Below are 18,547 nucleotides of genomic sequence, written 5' to 3'. Positions count from 1 at the left end.
GTCGCGTTCGGTCCATATACGGCCGGAATGTCGCAACGATTCTGTGTTTAATTTAGTCGGTTTGTCTACAAGAATCGTACTGATCCGAGTACTTCAACTTCGTAGTACGTTTCCAACTGAAGCGCCATTTTAGCCGCACACTGTGATGCACTTACTATCCGTACCACAGTAGAACTCTGTCTGTGGAAAATACGGAACAGTTATTCTCTTCTGACATTTTGAAACTCTTGTTCTGCAATGTTCTTAGCATGGGACAACATGTGTAACTTCTTAGTAAAGTCCCTATATGTAGTTATGTTAACGGATTTTTGCATAATGACAAGTAAAAGTACTGCTGCAAAATACTTCATTCCTTCTGCAGATACCATTTATAGTATCACAACTATTACCCCCTCTCCGAATTGCTCAGTTACTAGGACTATGATCTGCTAACACTCGTATTATCAGCACATAAACTACAACAGGAAATCACGTTAACTTTCTTTTTACGTTAGCTCACACCTTAATGAACATCACTTTGTCTAGAATTAACGTTTTTAAACTTTTCATTTAGAAATGGTTCACAGCCTTGATGACTTTATTAGAACGAGTGCTCCCTTTGTCGTTATTATGTTGTGACTCTATTTTTGGTGAGCTTATGGAACTATGATATGGTTGAAGTACATCATATATTTCGAACATCTGAAGAATATTTTGTAAGAACAAAGAAACGTGCTTGATCGTACACTCATGTGAACAATTTTGCAACTTTGAACATTTGCTGGTAATATTTTTGGCTATGATTGCCTTCAGTTTGATTCTGACTTGTATAATGAACATAAGTATATTCTGACCTTTATTTATCGTGACTGTGTGATGCATATATTGCCAATTATAGATGACTCATTTACAATCTGTAAGAACGACTTAAAAGATTTGTTGAAAAGCATAAACAGCTTGCTTAGAACAGAATATAGCTTCAGGATGAATGAAGCAAAGATGAGTCCTTCTAGAGGACTGCTGAAATTCCCGAGAACAAGAAACTGATCGCACTTGAAGGGCGGTTCCATCCAAGAAGGTTAAGAATGAATTGGATAAATAAAACACTGAATGAAGAAATACTGAAGAGTTTATATGAGAAAAGAAGGCTCTGGAGAAAGGGTAAGTTGGTGCCACATCTACTGCAGCATCCAAGAACAGATGAACAGATAACCTCGGACTGCAAATAGCAGTAAAGGTGTAAAATAGTAGAGGCATAGAATGACTAAAATGTGAAACAAAGCTTGTTGCTGGGTGAAAAAGTTATGTAGGGACAAAAATATTTTCATAAGACAGTAAATGTTGAAGACTGCCATCAGACCAGTCGAATAATTGAAACGTAAGCTTTCTGTATAAATGGATTGAAGGCAAATGATACCTGTACAAAAGATATGGAAAAGCAACTACCAATTTAAGGCAACAATCTTCAGAAACGTCTTTCGATGATGGTGTACTTCGTCACAATACGTATCACAATAACAACACTCCACTTTTGTGCACATCTGTGACCAATTAGCCTACAAGACAGTAGGGTGTTAATGCTGTGAGTTTTAAAACTCATGAAGTGTTTATGACAAATCTGCCACAGTCGCAGTACATACATTTTGGCGACTAATGTAGAACCGACTGGTTCATCCTGTAGCCTGACCTACTGAGGCTGCACTGAAAGTGCCTGACCTTAATGAGAGTCATCTATAATTGGCAATATATGCATCACACAGTTACGATAAATAAATGTCAGAATATACTTATGCTCATTATACAAGTCAGAATCAAACTGACGGCAAACATAGCCAAAAATATTACCAGAAAATGTTCGAAGTTACAATATTGTTCACATGAGTGTACGATCAAGCACGAATATTTATTCTTACAAAATATTGGTCAAATGTTCGAAATATATGATGTATTTCTATAATCGAGGAATTTAACGACTGGTTGAACATTTAGACAATAAAGACTGCTTTCTATGTTGAGAAACAGTGTCATATGTCTGTGTCACTCTGAAGCGTAGTATGTCATTCACAAAATATTGTTTGGCCTATCAAAATAATAGTCTTCTCGTTTGATCAGTAATATAGATTTTTAGGCCATAATAGTGAAACAATAAATAAGTTCACTGCGTTTCTTTATGACAGAGGAACAGTTATTATTTCAAACCCACGGTTGTTCAGGGTTCAAGTTCTTGCCGAATTTCTCTTAAGTGCCAAGAAATAAATGAAGATGTAGTAGATGCGTTACCCACTGTCAAACATGGTGTCAAGTACGCAGAGTTATTTCTGTTAACTAGTCAGCAGAAAGTAGCAGTGAAATAAAGGTTATGGTATGTACATATTTCTGAATTAACAAGAAAGCGTTAGGACAGGACGACGGAGTCTCATCAACTCTAGGCAAATACCGGTTCTAGGCCAAAGATAGTTATCTAATACATCAGAACGTGTCTTCGGGAGCTTATATGCAAATGGACACGTGTAGGATGCGTATCTTATCATGACAAAAAATCATTTGCATGGAGCGGTCTCGTCAGAATCTACATTGATATTTCGCTGTCCCGGAATCGCCCGATAAAATCAGACACCACTCTCATACGAGTCTCCTTCCCAGTTGGAAGTGACCTTTTTCGAATTTGCGTCGCTCTGCACGGTGCTGCTCTCTCCAAAGAGATGGGGACATAGCTCTTTGCGTAACAGTAACCGCTTCAGTACTATAATCTCGAATTTGACAGCTGCCCTGTGAAAAACTGTAATTCCTCTTCGGAAGCATGAAAATTACGTTATCTGATCCGCCACAAATAATTAATTAGTTATTTCTTTCTGAGGTGACCACTCGAGTTACATCACAGCAGCTTCATGGTAATTCAGACACGCACTGGTGGCAGCGGGTTTGTGTCGTACAGGACGCATTTCAGAGCCAGGTGGTCACAGATATTCATATAACTCGATGTTTGTGTTAGACGTATCAGCGGGAGGGACTTCATTTGTCTCACAGATCTGCAATTTCGACTGCTTCGAGGGCGTCCAAGGAGAAATGTTGAATATTCAGGAATATGAGAGGAACGATCTTTCGGAACAAAAGAATCCAGTAAACATTAGCTTTAAAATGCATCTGTCAGCACTAATTCATCTTCGATAATGTGAAACAAATCCCTCCAACTGCACGCACTTTGCTTTACATATTTTCAGAGCTGGTGTGATGGACGAAAACAAGATAAAAATGTCCATTGAACACGGGCGCTAAAGTGTATACCTTCACAACTACGAGCACTTATTCACATGCTCTACTGTGAAACAGTTCTATTCTACTGAACAAATGCTCAGAGATCTGAAGATACACATTTTAGAGCTCTTTTTCACTAGAATTTTTCTTCGAATTATCGTTTCCGTCATATCCCTGAATACTGACAGTCCCTTCTGCGACACCTTTTACACGCTTATAGACATAATGTTTCACAGAGAAAAAAAAACTGTTTTGTAGTTGTTGACTTCTGCTGTGGAAGGAAAACTACATTGTGTGGCAAAAGTCTGGATACGCCCCTACAAAAATCGTACACTGGGAGGAATCATAATGGTGTCCGGTATGGGGTGTCTGTAACTGGGGGTCAACTTATAGGATTTATGGTGACAGCGGCGACCGTCTTGAAATTCGACATCTTCGATCTGGGTCACGTGTTTAAGTGGGAAGGGGGTCATGTGGCAAATCATACATATGTGAAATTTGTTTTAAGCTATATTTATTTCTGTTGGAGTTATGACCTATTAAAGTTTAGGACGCTTGTCAGATACGACATTGCGCTAGACACACAGTCGTAGTCTTTTTTGCCAGCCCTGCTGCACCTGTCGCAGGACATGTGTGTCAACAGAGGCACACACTTCCTCGATAGGCCGGCAATGATTGTCTACACTGTTAATTTTTACCTCATACACAACTTATTTCGAATTTCGCCACGGATAAAATTCGAGACGTTTGTTGGCCGTGGGATAGGACCTCTCCTACCAGTCCGGTGGCTTCCAAACTGTTGATCCATAAACTGTCTGACTTCAGTAGCATTTTGGGCGGCTTGTCGGAAGACGGTTTGTAAATCATCCTGCAGATTCAGTAGTGTTGGAACCACATAATCACGGAGCGTGTTAAGATACCTCTTCCCATTGAAGGTTCCATTAATAAACACCGGAGCGAGATTCTTGTGTCCCAAATCCCATACTAAGCCATCACTTTGCCTACGATTTGAATTTCGTACTGCTTCGATGGATCTGTTCCTAAAGTCCCAATTACTGTTTTCCCGCCATCTTCTTCTGGTGACGAAAGCATCTGTTCTGTTGACTATCAAATATACATTTCAATGCCTTTCTATCTTGTGATAGCTAATCTTTCACGAACAGTTCACGGCAATCGCTGTATAAGAATCTCTGTTATCTCCGTGTCTTCGACAGGCACATACGATAATGCGTGGCCGTTCAAATACCTCTTCAAAAATTCACGAATCCTACTGTCACTACGATCGTACTACGACAACGTTAAAATTATGACTTAACTGTCCATTATTGCTCGGATGACCAAAATTTGTGAATGAAGGTGATTTGAATTTCATTGAAACTCTGGTAACTGTCAGCTACTCATTTGTCACTTGTGTATGCACTGTATGGCTCACGTAGATGCCCATCTTTTACATCTCGGAACGCAGTAGTGAGAAAGAATGCATGGACTTACACATGAAAGTGACAGGATGCAACCCCTGCGTCGGTTTAAAATCAAGACACTAGCGTGTACCAATACTGTCATCAGCAATCAGATTCGACATCGAGGCCTGCATACCGCGACATATTTTTGTACTATAGTAGCCGTACGGGATTATCCGAGCTGTCTAGGGCGCTGCAGTAAAGGACTGTGCGGCTGGTCCCGGCGGAGGTTCGAGTCCTCCCTCGGGCATGGCTGTGTGTGTTTGTCCTTAGGATAATTTAGGTTAAGTAGTGTGTAAGCTTAGGGACTGATGATCTCAGCAGTTAAGTCCCATCAGATTTCACACACATTTGAACATTATTTTGTACTATATTTATTATTTTTTCTTCTAACATCTGTTCGTGTAATGTGGGTTATTATGCTGGTTGGTTGATTTAGGGGAGGGGACCAAATAACGAGGTCATCGGTCCCGGTTGTTAGGTATGTAAAAATTGAGACATCTACCATTTAACAATTGCCTGTTTATTCAGTGAAAAATCGCTTTTGGCTGTCGGGATCTCTGCACTGCGCTCGTTGGTTCTTCCTGCCAACTGATCAATGCGATTTTTACTGCACAGTGATGTTTGTGTTGTTTGGAGTTTAATGCATTCACATCTGACTTACGCGTGGATTGTTCTTTCACAACTTCCTTACGTAATTCAGTTGGTTTTCTTATGAACGAATCAGTGACTTCTCTAAAGTTTCTCAAAATTATTGTACCTTCTTTTTTATTTGATGCGCCATCAAATTTAATTCGCATTTCAGCTATTGTTTCAGATTTTCTCCTTTCCAGTTTAAGGTCGTTAGATTGCTGTTTAATTCCGGCAATTTGCTCTTTAAGATTACCATTCATTCTCTTGATGCATAATCAAACAATTGACTTAGTGTAACCGTTACTGGTGTTGTATAAACAATGACATTGACATTGGCCTGAGGGAAGCACAATTTTTATTTTAACAAAACTATGCAGCCTTCATGGTCAAAGACGACAGGAACTGAAAGTACGTTAGTACGTGTCTAAAGATCGGGCCTCTCCATAACCATCCATATCGAGAAATTGCAATTAATGCGTTGTTGTGAATGCAATTTTTCGCCTACGGCTGTTGTCGCTTTAAAATTTTTACACAATTATTCACATCCTAAAAACATTATCTAGTTGTGGAAAAATTATTAGTGGTAGCCAACGGTCTTAACAGTAAATATAATAGTGAACACCATGCGAGAGAACGAGAAATAATAGCAGACACATACTAGAAAGCATCTATAAACATCTCACAATTCGCCAGTGTAAAACCAACTCATAAAATTGAACGCAGTAGATCCATTAGTAACACAAAGGCAACAGATTTTCCAATCCACAGACAAGCTGAATAAACAAACACAGAGTGAGTATAAGCGATTACTTTCTATATTCAGCAATGACAATCTCTGATACAAACATACCCACAAGGGTGAATGAACGTAATTCCCTTCTATCTATAAGAAACGTGAATACACTCTCCTCTCCGTTAGATCCACCCCTCCCTCTGTTACGTCATTTTCACCCACCATATCTCACCACCATCACCCCATACTACACTCAGTCATTTTTTCCACATTTTATTCACGCTATCAGTTGTCATTAATTAAAATTACTTGATCACATATGCAGATGTATAAATTGCATACTTATCGGTGGAAGAAACGAAATGTGTTGACACCTCACGTATTGCGCAAAGCTAGAATTTGATAGCTAACTTTCGCTCGGAAAAAGTATCAGATCCTTAGGCTTCCTTCATCTGCTGGAACTCTTGCTATTGTTAGATTGGTGAATGATGTTAGATTAGTGAATGATGTATAGAGTGAGAGTGCAGGATATACATTACTGATCATTGAAATATCAGTTTTATGAAGACGGCATGCAACGAACCCCAAACTAATATAACGTGTACTATATGCTTCTATGTGGAAATGATTATCATTTCAGCTCAATCGTAAAAAGTGTATTAGAGTAACCTCAACTACATTCTGTATGTAATGTAAGAATACGCAGGGAGCTTCTCCCTCAGAAAGAGGAGGAAGGTGACCCACCGAGATAGTGGTTCGTCGTTTCTCGATATGCAGGTAGCGTTGGTCGGGAGGTTCACGAGGGCTATATTCAGTACAATGAAGGATATCTATGGCCCCATGCGACTAGTGGCTGAGAGGACAGAAGTATTGAGTGCTTTGTTGTCCCGGGTCGAAGAGTTACTCTATTTACCTTGATCAGAAGAAGGGTATGTTTGTAGCAATAGAAGAGTATATATTGGCAGTGCAATTACGTCTGAGGCACCAAGGACGGTCAACACAATGTTCAGCTTCCCTTTACCGTTGACAGTAGTGCACCAGTGAAAAGCTTGACACACGAGTGGCACCTCGTCGTCTTCTCAGACGAATTTCCACTCTGAGTACAGCATCACAACACACACGTTGAAGAGCTGAGGCTTCATGAAGTCCGAACTTCACATGACTGCATTTGACATCGCCATGCGGGTTCATCATCTGGCGGGATGTAGGGTGCCATCAGCAACGCAACACGATCACCACGGCCAGTGGATGTGCCCAACTTTGAGACATCAATGACATCATCTTAGAGCAAGACAACGCAAGTTCACATGTAGCACATGATGTCCAGGGGTACCTCGATAAGTGCGTGTTCAGCTGTTATTCTGGTCACTAGGTTCTCCAAATATTTCACACAATGAATACATGCTGTCACAGGCCGCCAAAAGACTGGAACTTCATCACTTACCAGTCACTCTATTGGTACAGAGCTGAGGTAGGATGAAACGACAGACCTGTGTCTACCGTCTAAGCTCAGTTAGAATCGATGTTTAGCTAGCACTATATTATCTTTCGGAATCACTTTTCCTGGACTAAGAGTGGAATGAAACAGCCAGTTGTGCTGCTATGAGTTCCTGGATGAATGTCTTTGTCTCACTTCATTTGGGAGCGAGTGTCGTCTATGCCGGTCAGGGATGGATGAGTAGTGGAATTGGCAGCAGAGAATTGCTTCTTGACGGTCAGTGGGGACAGATGCCAGCTTGTGGCGATGGTGGAGCTGTAAGTTGTATCTGTAGCGTGGACAGCATAGTGAATATTTGAAAGCTCGTCCCATGCAGAGGCTCTTAAGGACTGTGATGGTTACTGCAAGCCGCATCAACGTCCTCGATTCGCTGTGTGGAATTCCTGAAGCAGTGGGGGCATGGAAGGTTGTTGCCGAAATGACGTATAAGTGTCAGCTGTGGAACCGCTGGCCAGCAACCACACATTTAATATACGAGGGAAGTTGTGTCGGGCCGATTCAACTGCTTAATCTGTTTAGTAATTATTATCTGTTAATGTCTTCTATGATACGTTAATGAACTGTTCAGTTTTGAAAAGAGTGTCGTATTGCACGCTATCTTAGCTGAGACAGGAGGTGTTACCTGTTAGCTGATGAAAGACTAACTGGCTGAACTATTTGTGCTTGGGCGGCTAAGGAGATGTTCAATGTAACAGAAAAAACCGATTTTAAGGTTGTCGATATCGCAGAACCAGAAAGGGCACATGTTGGGAAACAGCTAATTGTCAATTTTATTATTACCGTTTCTTAAAGCTAGAGGCATAATTTGCTTTCAGCATACAGTTTTAAATGAAGTTATTTAATAGGTTTTTCTATTTGTAATGATTCTTACGAACTGAGGTGCCAAAGTAACTGGTATAGGTATGCGTATTCAAGTACAGCGATATGTAAACAGGCATAACACGGCGCTGCGGTCGGCAACGCTCTGGCGCAGTTGTTAGATCGGTTACTACTGCTACAATCGCAAGTTATCAAGATGTAAATGAATTTGAACGTGGTGTTACAGTCGGCGCATGAGTGATAGCTCGCAACATCTCCGAGGGAGCGATGAAGTGGGAATTTTCCCGTACGACCATTTCACGAGTGTACCGTGAATATGAGGAATCCGGTAACGTCAAATCTCGGACATCGCTGCGGCCGGAAAAAGATCCTGCAAGAACGAGACCAACGACAACTGAACAGAATTGTTCAATGTGACGGAAGTGCAACCCTTCCGCATATTGCTGCAGATTTCAATGCTGGGCCATCAACAAGTGTCAACATGCGAACCATTCAACGAAACATCATCGCTGTACCCTTGATGACCGCACGACACAAAGCTTTACACCTCGCCTGGGCCTGTCAACATCGACATTGGACTGTTGATAACTTGAAAGATGTTGCCTGGTCGGACGTGTCTGGTTTCAGATTGTATCGAGCGGATGAGCGAGTACGGGTGTGAAGACAACTTCATGAATCCATGAACCCCGTATGTCAGCAGGGGACCGATCAAGCTGGCGTAGGCTCTGTAATTGTGTATTGCATGTGCAGTCGGAGTGATATGGGACACCTGATATGTCTAGATACGAATCTGACAGGTCACACGTACGTAAGCATCTTCTCTGATCACCTGCATCCAATCATATTGATTCTGCTTTCTGATCGACTTCCTCAATTTCGGCAGGATAATGCGATGCCCACACGTCCGGATTGACTAAGGAGTGGCTCTGGGAACACGCTTCTGAGTTTGAACACTTCCAGTGGCCACCAGACTCCCCAGACCTGAACATTATTGAGCATGTCTGGGTTGCCTTGCAACGTGCTTGTTCAGATGAGACCTCCACCCCCTCGTACTCTCACTGATTTATGGACAGCCCTGCAGGATTCATGGTGTCAGTTCCCTCCAGCACCATTTCAGACATTATTCGAGTATATGCCACGTTGCGTTGCGGCACTTCTGCGTGCTCGCGTGTGCTCTACACGATATTAGGCAGGTTTACCAGTTTATTTGGCTCTCCAGCGTTGTTTCATAAAGTTTTAAGGCTGGCTGTTTAGCGGAGTGAGGGAAAAGAAGATGTTAGTTAGCAAACCAGTTTCCAAACTATTGTCCCTGTTTCTTAAAACTAAAATAATATTATGCTTTTGGTATTCCGTTTTAAAAGGTTTTAACCCTTGTCGTATTTGTATGTCTTCCTCGTACTAAACGTAGTTGTCAAAATAAATTGGTCAAACTTAAGCTATAGGTATTTTGCACTAGTCATCCTGCAAAACCAAGGAAAAGCAGCAAGCGCCACCGTAGGTTGGAGTCATTATTGCTGCCAGAGATTGCAACTCTGTGGACTAAATTCCCCTCGCAGGACATCCCCAAAATTCCTTCATTTGCTGTCCTTCCTGATCTTGCAGTTTTAATAACCCAATGTGTATTTAGAGGACACCATACAAGCATTCGGTAAAACGTGTGTATTTATTTAACAAGAAGGTACAGATGATAATACCTGACGTGGTTGTATCTGCTGAGGAGAGCTGGTGAAGTCTAGATGCCGGCGGTGTCTCGGATCCAGGCCCTCAGGTAGCCGGCATTGCTCTGGACGGAGAGGCCGACTTGGCAGGAGGCGAGCCCCCACGAGACGATGCCCACCTGCGTGCCATTGTTGACCAGCGGGCCACCCGAGTCGCCGATGCACACCCCACGCGAGAACTCTCCAGAGCAGATCATGCGCTCCGTCACGGCATTCACAGCGACGAACACCTGGCGGCATGTCTCGCGATCCACCACGTTGATGTCTACCGCCTGCAATGTACTGGACGGGCCGCTGCCGCTGTGCTGGTAACCCCAGCCACTGACCGTCACAGTCAGCCCACTCGGAGGGTCGTAGCCCTCAGCTGGAAGTCCCACTAACTGTACATTGGGACCCAGCGTGAAGGATCCGTTGACCTGTGAATCGAGCACGAACAGTGTAACCGACAGCCATTTGCCATTTTTGTGCTGTCTAATCTTCTTAAGTCGACATGACAGACACTACTCGTGATGAAGCAGCTGTGACACACACGTGAACATTTGCGGTAAAAGGATTGGAAAGGCAACGGGATAGCAAAGAGATGGGAAGGAAATACTGACTTCCAGCCTCACAGGCACTGCCGCAATGCAGAGTCGAGAGTTGAATATCTGTGCCGCACCGGGACTCAATTTCGGATCCTCCGCTTCTATAGAACGGTTGCTCTAACCACCTTGGCCATCCCAAAATACTTTCCGTCAGACCCCAATTACCAACCTCTCGCTCGCTACACCATAACGATCTTCGACCGATTCCCGTAGAAGTTCTGACGTTGGTTGTGTATCTGTACTGAAACTTTTTCATAAAACAGCCTCCGCTCCCATAGAAACGTTGATATAGCTGGCGTCTGTTCTGTCGCATTAAGTTTATGTACAGCGGTTCGACAAAAACGTGGAAACACAGCGAGAAGTGCATCCTTAAACATAAAACTTTCAACATGACGGTGCCCTTCTACATTTTCCCAGACATGTGGTGGAACATCTAAATGGTTCGAATGGCTCTAAGCACTATGGGACTTAATATCTGAGGTCATCAGTCCCCTCGACTTAGAACTACTTAAACCTAACTAACATAAGGATATCTCACACATCCATGCCCGACGCAGGATTCGAACCTGCGACCGTAGCAGCAGCGTGGTTCCGGACTGAAGGGCCTAGAACCGCTCGGCCACAGCGGCCGGCAGGTGACGCAACTCAACAGCATTTAACCTAATCGCTGGTTTTCGCGTTGCGGTACTATCAACTTGCCGCCAAGATCTCCAGACCTAATACCATCAGACTTTTGTCTGTGTGCTGGATCACGTTTTCTGGCGTATTTTAGTATTTGAGAGTTGTAGCATCGCGTTTTAGTACCTGAATAGTGTAAAATCGCGTAGTCTCCTTCCGCCGCCGAGCAGTGTGTCAGCAGTGCGCAAGTAGCAGCATTACTGCATTTACTAGGCAATCTTGTATTTTAATAACCGTTTAAATTTTGTGTCGATTTTTGCGCTCTCTGTAGATTAGTTCAGACGTTCTTTGCACAACAGTTTTTAGCATGAATACGGACTGCAACTGCTGTGTTCGGATGCAGGCTGAGTTGGCATCCCTTCGCTCCCAGCTTCAGGCAGTGTTGGCTTCTGTCACACAGCTTGAGGTTGTTGCCAATGGGCATCACTGTGGGGATCCCGATGGGGGTTTGTCGGGGACGGCCAGCTCGTCCCACGCATCCCCCGATCGGACTACGACTGTGGTTGCCCGGGATACTGCCCGCATTGAGGCTGATCCCTCACCTGTGGTAGAGTGGGAGGTCGTCTGAAGGTGTGGCAGGGGGCGAAAGACATTCCGGAGGGCTGAACGTATGGCCTCTCCAGTTTGTCTGACGAACCGGTTTCAGGCTCTGTCTCAGGCTGATACTGATCTTCGGCCTGGCATGGCTGCTTGTCCTGTTTCAGAGGTTGCCCCTCAGTCTGCAAGATCTGGGCGGTTGCAGAGGGTGGGCTTACTGGTAGTTGGGAGCTCCAACGTCAGGAGCGTAATGGGGCCCCTTAGGGATACGGCAGCAAGAGAGGAGAAGAAAACTAATGTGCACTCCGTGTGCATACCGGGGGGAGTCATTCCAGATGTGGAAAAGGTCCTTCCGGTTGCCATGAAGGGTACAGGGTGCACCCATCTGCAGGTGGTCGCTCATGTCGGCACCAATGATGTGTGTCGCTATGGATCGGAGGAAATCCTCTCTGGCTTCCGGCGGCTATCTGATTTGGTGCAGACTGCCAGTCTCGCTAGCGGGATGAAAGCAGAGCTCACCATCTGCAGCATCGTCGACAGGACTGACTGCGGACCTTTGGTACAGAGCCGAGTGGAGGGTCTGAATCAGAGGTTGAGACGGTTCTGCGACCGTGTGGGCTGCAGATTCCTCGACTTGCGCCATAGGGTGGTGGGGTTTCGGGTTCCGCTGGATAGGTCAGGCGTCCACTACACGCAACAAGCGGCTACACGGGTAGCAGGGGTTGTGTGGCGTGAGCTGGGCGGTTTTTTAGGTTAGATAGCCTTGGGCAAGTACAGAAAGGGCAACAGCCTCAACTGGTGCGGGACAAAGTCAGGACATGCGGGGGCCAAGCAGCAATCGGTATTGTAATTGTAAACTGTCGAAGCTGCGTTGGTAAAGTACCGGAACTTCAAGCGCTGATAGAAAGCACCGAAGCTGAAATCATTATAGGTACAGAAAGCTGGCTGAAGCCAGAGATAAATTCTGCCGAAATTTTTACGAAGGTACAGACGCTGTTTCGAAAGGATAGATTGCATGCAACCGGCGGTGGAGTGTTCGTCGCTGTTAGTAGTAGTTTATCCTGTAGTGAAGTAGAAGTGGATAGTTCCTGTGAATTATTATGGGTGGAGGTTACACTAAACAACCGAACTCGGTTAATAATTGGCTCCTTTTACCGACCTCCCGACTCAGCAGCATTAGTGGCAGAACAACTGAGAGAAAATTTGGAATACATTTCACATAAATTTTCTCAGCATGTTATAGTCTTAGGTGGAGATTTCAATTTACCAGATATAGACTGGGACACTCAGATGTTTAGGACGGGTGGTAGGGACAGAGCATCGAGTGACATTATACTGAGTGCACTATCCGAAAATTACCTCGAGCAATTAAACAGAGAACCGACTCGTGGAGATAACATATTGGACCTACTGATAACAAACAGACCCGAACTTTTCGAATCTGTATGTACAGAACAGGGAATAAGTGATCACAAGGCCGTCGCAGCATCCCTGAATATGGAAGTAAATAGGAATATAAAAAAAGGGAGGAAGGTTTATCTGTTTAGCAAGAGTAATAGAAGGCAGATTTCAGACTACCTAACATATCAAAACGAAAATTTCTGTTCCGATACTGACAATGTTGAGTGTTTATGGAAAAAGTTCAAGGCAATCGTGAAATGCGTTTTAGACAGGTACGTGCCGAGTAAAACTGTGAGGGACGGGAAAAACCCACCGTGGTACAACAACAAAGTTAGGAAACTACTGCGAAAGCAAAGAGAGCTTCACTCCAAGTTTAAACGCAGCCAAAACCTCTCAGACAAACAGGAGCTAAACGATGTCAAAGTTAGCGTAAGGAGGGCTATGTGTGAAGCGTTCATTGAATTCGAAAGTAAAATTCTATGTACCGACTTGACAGAAAATCCTAGGAAGTTCTGGTCTTACGTTAAATCAGGAAGTGGCTCGAAACAGCATATCCAGACACTCCGGGATGATGATGGCATTGAAACAGAGGATGACACGCGTAAAGCTCAAATACTAAACACCTTTTTCCAAAGCTGTTTCACAGAGGAAGACCGCACTGCAGTTCCTTCTCTAAATCCTCGCACAAACGAAAAAAATGGCTGACATCGAAATAAGTGTCCAAGGAATAGAAAAGCAACTGGAATCACTCAACAGAGGAAAGTCCACTGGACCTGACGGGATACCAGTTCGATTCTACACAGAGTACGCGAAAGAACTTGCCCCCCTTCTAACAGCCGTGAACCGCAAGTCTCTAGAGGAACGGAAGGTTCCAAATGATTGGAAAAGAGCACAGGTAGCCCCAGTCTTCAAGAAGGGTCGTCGAGCAGATGTGCAAAACTCTGACGTCGACCTGTTGTAGAATTTTAGAACATGTTTTTTGCTCGAGTATCATGTCGTTTTTGGAAACCCAGAATCTACTACGTAGGAATCAACATGGATTCCGGAAACAGCGATCGTGTGAGACCCAACTCACTTTATTTTTTCATGAGACCCAGAAAATATTAGATACAGGCTCCCAGGTAGATGCTATTTTTCTTGACTTCCTGAAGGCGTTCGATACAGTTCCGCACTGTCGCCTGATAAAGTAAGAGCCTACGGAATATCAGACCAGCTGTGTGGCTGGATTGAAGAGTTTTTAGCAAACAGAACACAGCATGTTGTTCTCAATGGAGAGACGTCTACAGACGTTAAAGTAACCTCTGGCGTGCCACAGGGGAGTGTTATGGGACCATTGCTTTTCACAATATATATAAATGACCTAGTAGATAGTGTCGGAAGTTCCATGCGGCTTTTCGCGGATGATGCTGTAGTATACAGAGAAGTTGCAGCATTAGAAAATTGTAGCGAAATGCAGGAAGATCTGCAGCGGATAGGCACTTGGTGCAGGGAGTGGCAACTGACCCTTAACATAGACAAATGTAATGTATTGCGAATACATAGAAAGAAGGAACCTTTATTGTATGATTATATGACAGCGGAACAAACACTGGTAGCAGTTACTTCTGTAAAATATCTGGGAGTATGCGTGCGGAACGATTTGAAGTGGAATGATCATATAAAATTAATTGTTGGTAAGGCGGGTACCAGGTTGAGATTCATTGGGAGAGTCCTTAGAAAATGTAGTCCATCAACACAGGAGGTGGCTTACAAAACACTCGTTCGACCTATACTTGAGTATTGCTCATCAGTGTGTGATCCGTACCAGATCGGGTTGACGGAGGAGATAGAGAAGATCCAAAGAAGAGCGGCGCGTTTCGTCACAGGGTTATTTGGTAACCGTGATAACGTTACGGAGATGTTTAACAAACTCAAGTGGCAGACTCTGCAAGAGAGGCGCTCTGCATCGCGGTGTAGCTTACTCGCCAGGTTTCGAGAGGGTGCGTTTCTGGATGAGGTATCGAATATATTGCTTCCCCCTACTTATACCTCCCGAGGAGGTCACGAATGTAAAATTAGAGAGATTAGAGCGCGCACGGAGGCTTTCAGGCAGTCGTTCTTCCCGCGAACCATACGCGACTGGAACAGGAAAGGGAGGTAATGACAGTGGCACGTAAAGTGCCCTCCGCCACACACCGTTGGGTGGCTTGTGGAGTATAAATGTAGATGTAGATGTAAAAAACGAAAGGTAAATACCTATAATCACAAGTGCACCGAAGTTGACAGTGGGATATTCCAGAGAAGGAGGAGTATGTGTTCGAAGTCCCGTGGATAACGAGGTCATTAGAGACCCAGTGCAAGCTCGGAATAGGGAAGGATGGGGAGCGAAATCGGCTGTGCCCTTTCAAAGAAACCAGCCCGGCATTTACCTATCACACAAAACCTAAATTTAAACGGCCGGAAGTGGGTCTAAACCGTCGTCCTTCCGAACGCAAGTCCAGTGTACTAACCACTTCGTGACCTCACTGGGTGGGATATTCCAATATTTACTGTGAACTGTACAATAGCTGTGATGTGAAGTTATACTTTGTGAAACCCATATTGTAACGTATACTGACTGTTGTAAATGTGTAAACTTGACATTTCAAAAGACTAATAACAGTGTATATTATATGTGTTCAATAACCACTCGGAATGGGGAAAAATTTTTTTTTTGCTTTTTTTTTGTTTTTTTGCTTTAAGCGATCGTTCCCGTCGCATCCCAGTTTACTGACCACTCTTCGACTCGTCGTAGGACACCAAGGATTGGCATAAAGGGAGCAAATTCTCACCTTTCAGTAGTCTGGGTTGTCGTTATGCCATTATTCGCAAATAGCCATACATCTAATGAAAGTGTATATACGTTTGCATGTGTGCATGTATGACCCACATATCCGCCTAAACCACTCTACCAAATTCAACTGAACTTTGTTTACGTAGCACCTAGAGCCACTGTGGGGTAAGAACCGTGTCCATCTCAAAGGGGAAGCAGTGGGGGTGGAAAAGTGTCTTACCTCATGAAGCGAAAAGAGGCAGACTACATTCATACTGCGTTTGAGAATGCGAGCGCTTAGTGACTTGCAGCGAAGTTTACACTTAACCTCAAACCTTTGAGGCGTTTACTCGCTGACACTCCGCACAAAAGGAGAAACGTTTATCGACTACTACCTTTTTACTGTTCGTCACCGCGCGGTGTAGCCGCGTAGTTTGAAGCGCCTCACCGCGGTTCGCACGGCTCCCCCTGTCGGTGGTTTGAGTCCTCCCTCAGGCATGGATGTGGGTGTTGTCCTTAGCGTAAGCTAGATTAAGTAGTGCGTAAAGCCTACTGGCCGATGATGATGGTTCAAATGGCTCTGAGCACTGTGGGAGCTCATCAGTCCCCTACAACTTAGAACTACTTAAACTTAACTAACATATGGACATCACACACATCCATGCCCGAGCCAGTATTCGAACCTGCGACGGCAGCGGTCGCGCGGTTCCAGACTGTAGTGCCTAGAACCGCTCGGCCATAGGGACCGATGTCCTTAGCAGTTTGGTCCAATAGGAACATACCGCAAATTTGCAAATTCCGACTGTTCGTCGCCTCAGGTAGGACGTTATAACTTCTTCTCAACAACTTATATTCGGAATAATTTTTCAGACAGTATTTAGGTAAGTCGTGGAACGTATCTCCAAAAACATATGCTTCGAAGGCTCAGAGTTCAGGAGGTGTGAAGCTAAAAATATTGAGCAGCGTGAAAAAGAAACTGCAGTGCGATATTCGCTAGAGATACTGCTGAAACATGTGTACTGTTATGAGTGAAATATGTTACATGAACGTACGTGAAATATACAGAGCTATTCTTGCTAACGTTTAAAAACATCCGAAGCGACGTAGATGACTGAAAAAGAAGTAACACTTGAGGTCGCAGATGTCGGGAAATACCCCACGATGACAAATGTTGAACATGTGACGTGACCAGATGTCCTACCTCACCGCACTTACAGTTTCTGGACCTATCGGCTTGTCGCACCTGATCATCCCAAGCCATGTGGCTTTATGTCGGTGTGCCTCTCGGCCACGGTCGGAGGACCCCGCCCGCAGCGCCAAGTAGTACAGTTGGACGTCCTCGACGCAGTGGCCGGCGGTCAGCGCCCAGGAGGGGCCGATGAGCGACGCACCGCACCGCTGGTCGCCGCCGAGCTCGAAGGCCAGCTGCCAGGGGTGGTCGGCGATGCTGGCCTCATGGCCGCCGACGATGCGCTCGTGAGCGCCGGTCCGCTGCCGGACGGCGGACAGCCACGCCGCGGCCGCCGACAGCAGCAGCAGCCACAGACACGGGCACCAGGTCACTGTGGCGGGGCGCGACATCCTGGGCTGTGGTGCACGCCTCCTGTCCCCGGCCCTCTTTATACTCCTGCTGGCCGAGAAAATAATGGCACCACTCGGAGTCTTATCTCCGTCCGGTACAGATCATAAGTGGCACTGCACTGATATCACTCAGATTATCATGTTTCTTTACATATCTCATTTTTGATCACATCGCGACGCACTAAAGCAAAATTTTTTAAGCACATTCTGGCAAAGGAGAATTTTATTTAGAGTAAGACACTAAGTACACTACTGGCCATTAAAATTGCTACACCACGAAGATGACGTGCTACAGACGCGAAATTTAACCGACAGGAAGAGGATGCTGTGATATGCAAATGATTAGCTTTCCAGAGCATTCACACAAGGTTGGCGCCGGTGGCGACACCTACAACGTGCTGACATGAGGAAAGTTTCCAACCGAATTCTCATACTCAAACAGCAGTTGACCGGCGTTGCCTGGTGAAACGTCGTTGTGATGCCTCGTGCGGTTATCGTATCGCGACATTGCTGCTCACGTTTGTCGAGATCCAATGACTGTTAATAGAATATTGAATCGGTGGGTTCAGGACGGTAATACGGAACGCCGTGCTGGACCCCAACGGCCTCGTATCACTAGCAGTCGAGATGACAGGCATCTTATCCGCATGGCTGTAACGGATCGTGCAGCCACGTCTCGATCCCTGAGTCAACAGATGGGGACGTTTACAAGACAACAACCATCTGCACGAACAGTTCGACGACGTTTGCAGCAGCATGGACTATCAGCTCGGAGACCATGGCTACTTTTACCCTTGACGCTGCATCACAGACATGAGCGCCTGTGATGGTGTACTCAACGACGAACCTGGGTGCACAAATGGCAAAACGTCATTTTTTC

General features: G+C 44.7%; 1 protein-coding gene across 1 annotated transcript; it reads right to left on the bottom strand.

The window, feature by feature from the left end:
• Positions 1–10,109: 10,109 nt before the first annotated feature.
• On the bottom strand, positions 10,110–17,667 carry LOC124616544 (trypsin-7-like). Its single transcript, XM_047144862.1, has 2 exons — positions 17,368–17,667; positions 10,110–10,511 (listed from the first exon to the last, which is right to left on the bottom strand). The coding sequence occupies exons 1-2, from the start codon at positions 17,665–17,667 to the stop codon at positions 10,110–10,112; spliced, it is 702 nt and encodes a 233-aa protein (XP_047000818.1).
• Positions 17,668–18,547: the final 880 nt, after the last annotated feature.

The sequence above is a fragment of the Schistocerca americana genome, chromosome 5 (genome assembly GCF_021461395.2).
Source record: "Schistocerca americana isolate TAMUIC-IGC-003095 chromosome 5, iqSchAmer2.1, whole genome shotgun sequence".
Taxonomy (NCBI): domain Eukaryota; kingdom Metazoa; phylum Arthropoda; class Insecta; order Orthoptera; family Acrididae; genus Schistocerca; species Schistocerca americana.
Note: the sequence above shows the minus strand (reverse complement) of the source record. Positions and strands in the feature narration are given on the sequence as shown.

Coding starts and splice junctions, on each gene's coding strand:
- LOC124616544 (XM_047144862.1), bottom strand. CDS start 17,667: ATGTCGCGCCCCGCCACAGTGACCTGGTGCCCGTGTCTGTGGCTGCTG. Junction 10,512..17,367: donor CCTCCGACCGTGGCCGAGAG/GCACACCGACAT, acceptor CTCGATTCACAG/GTCAACGGATCCTTCACGCT.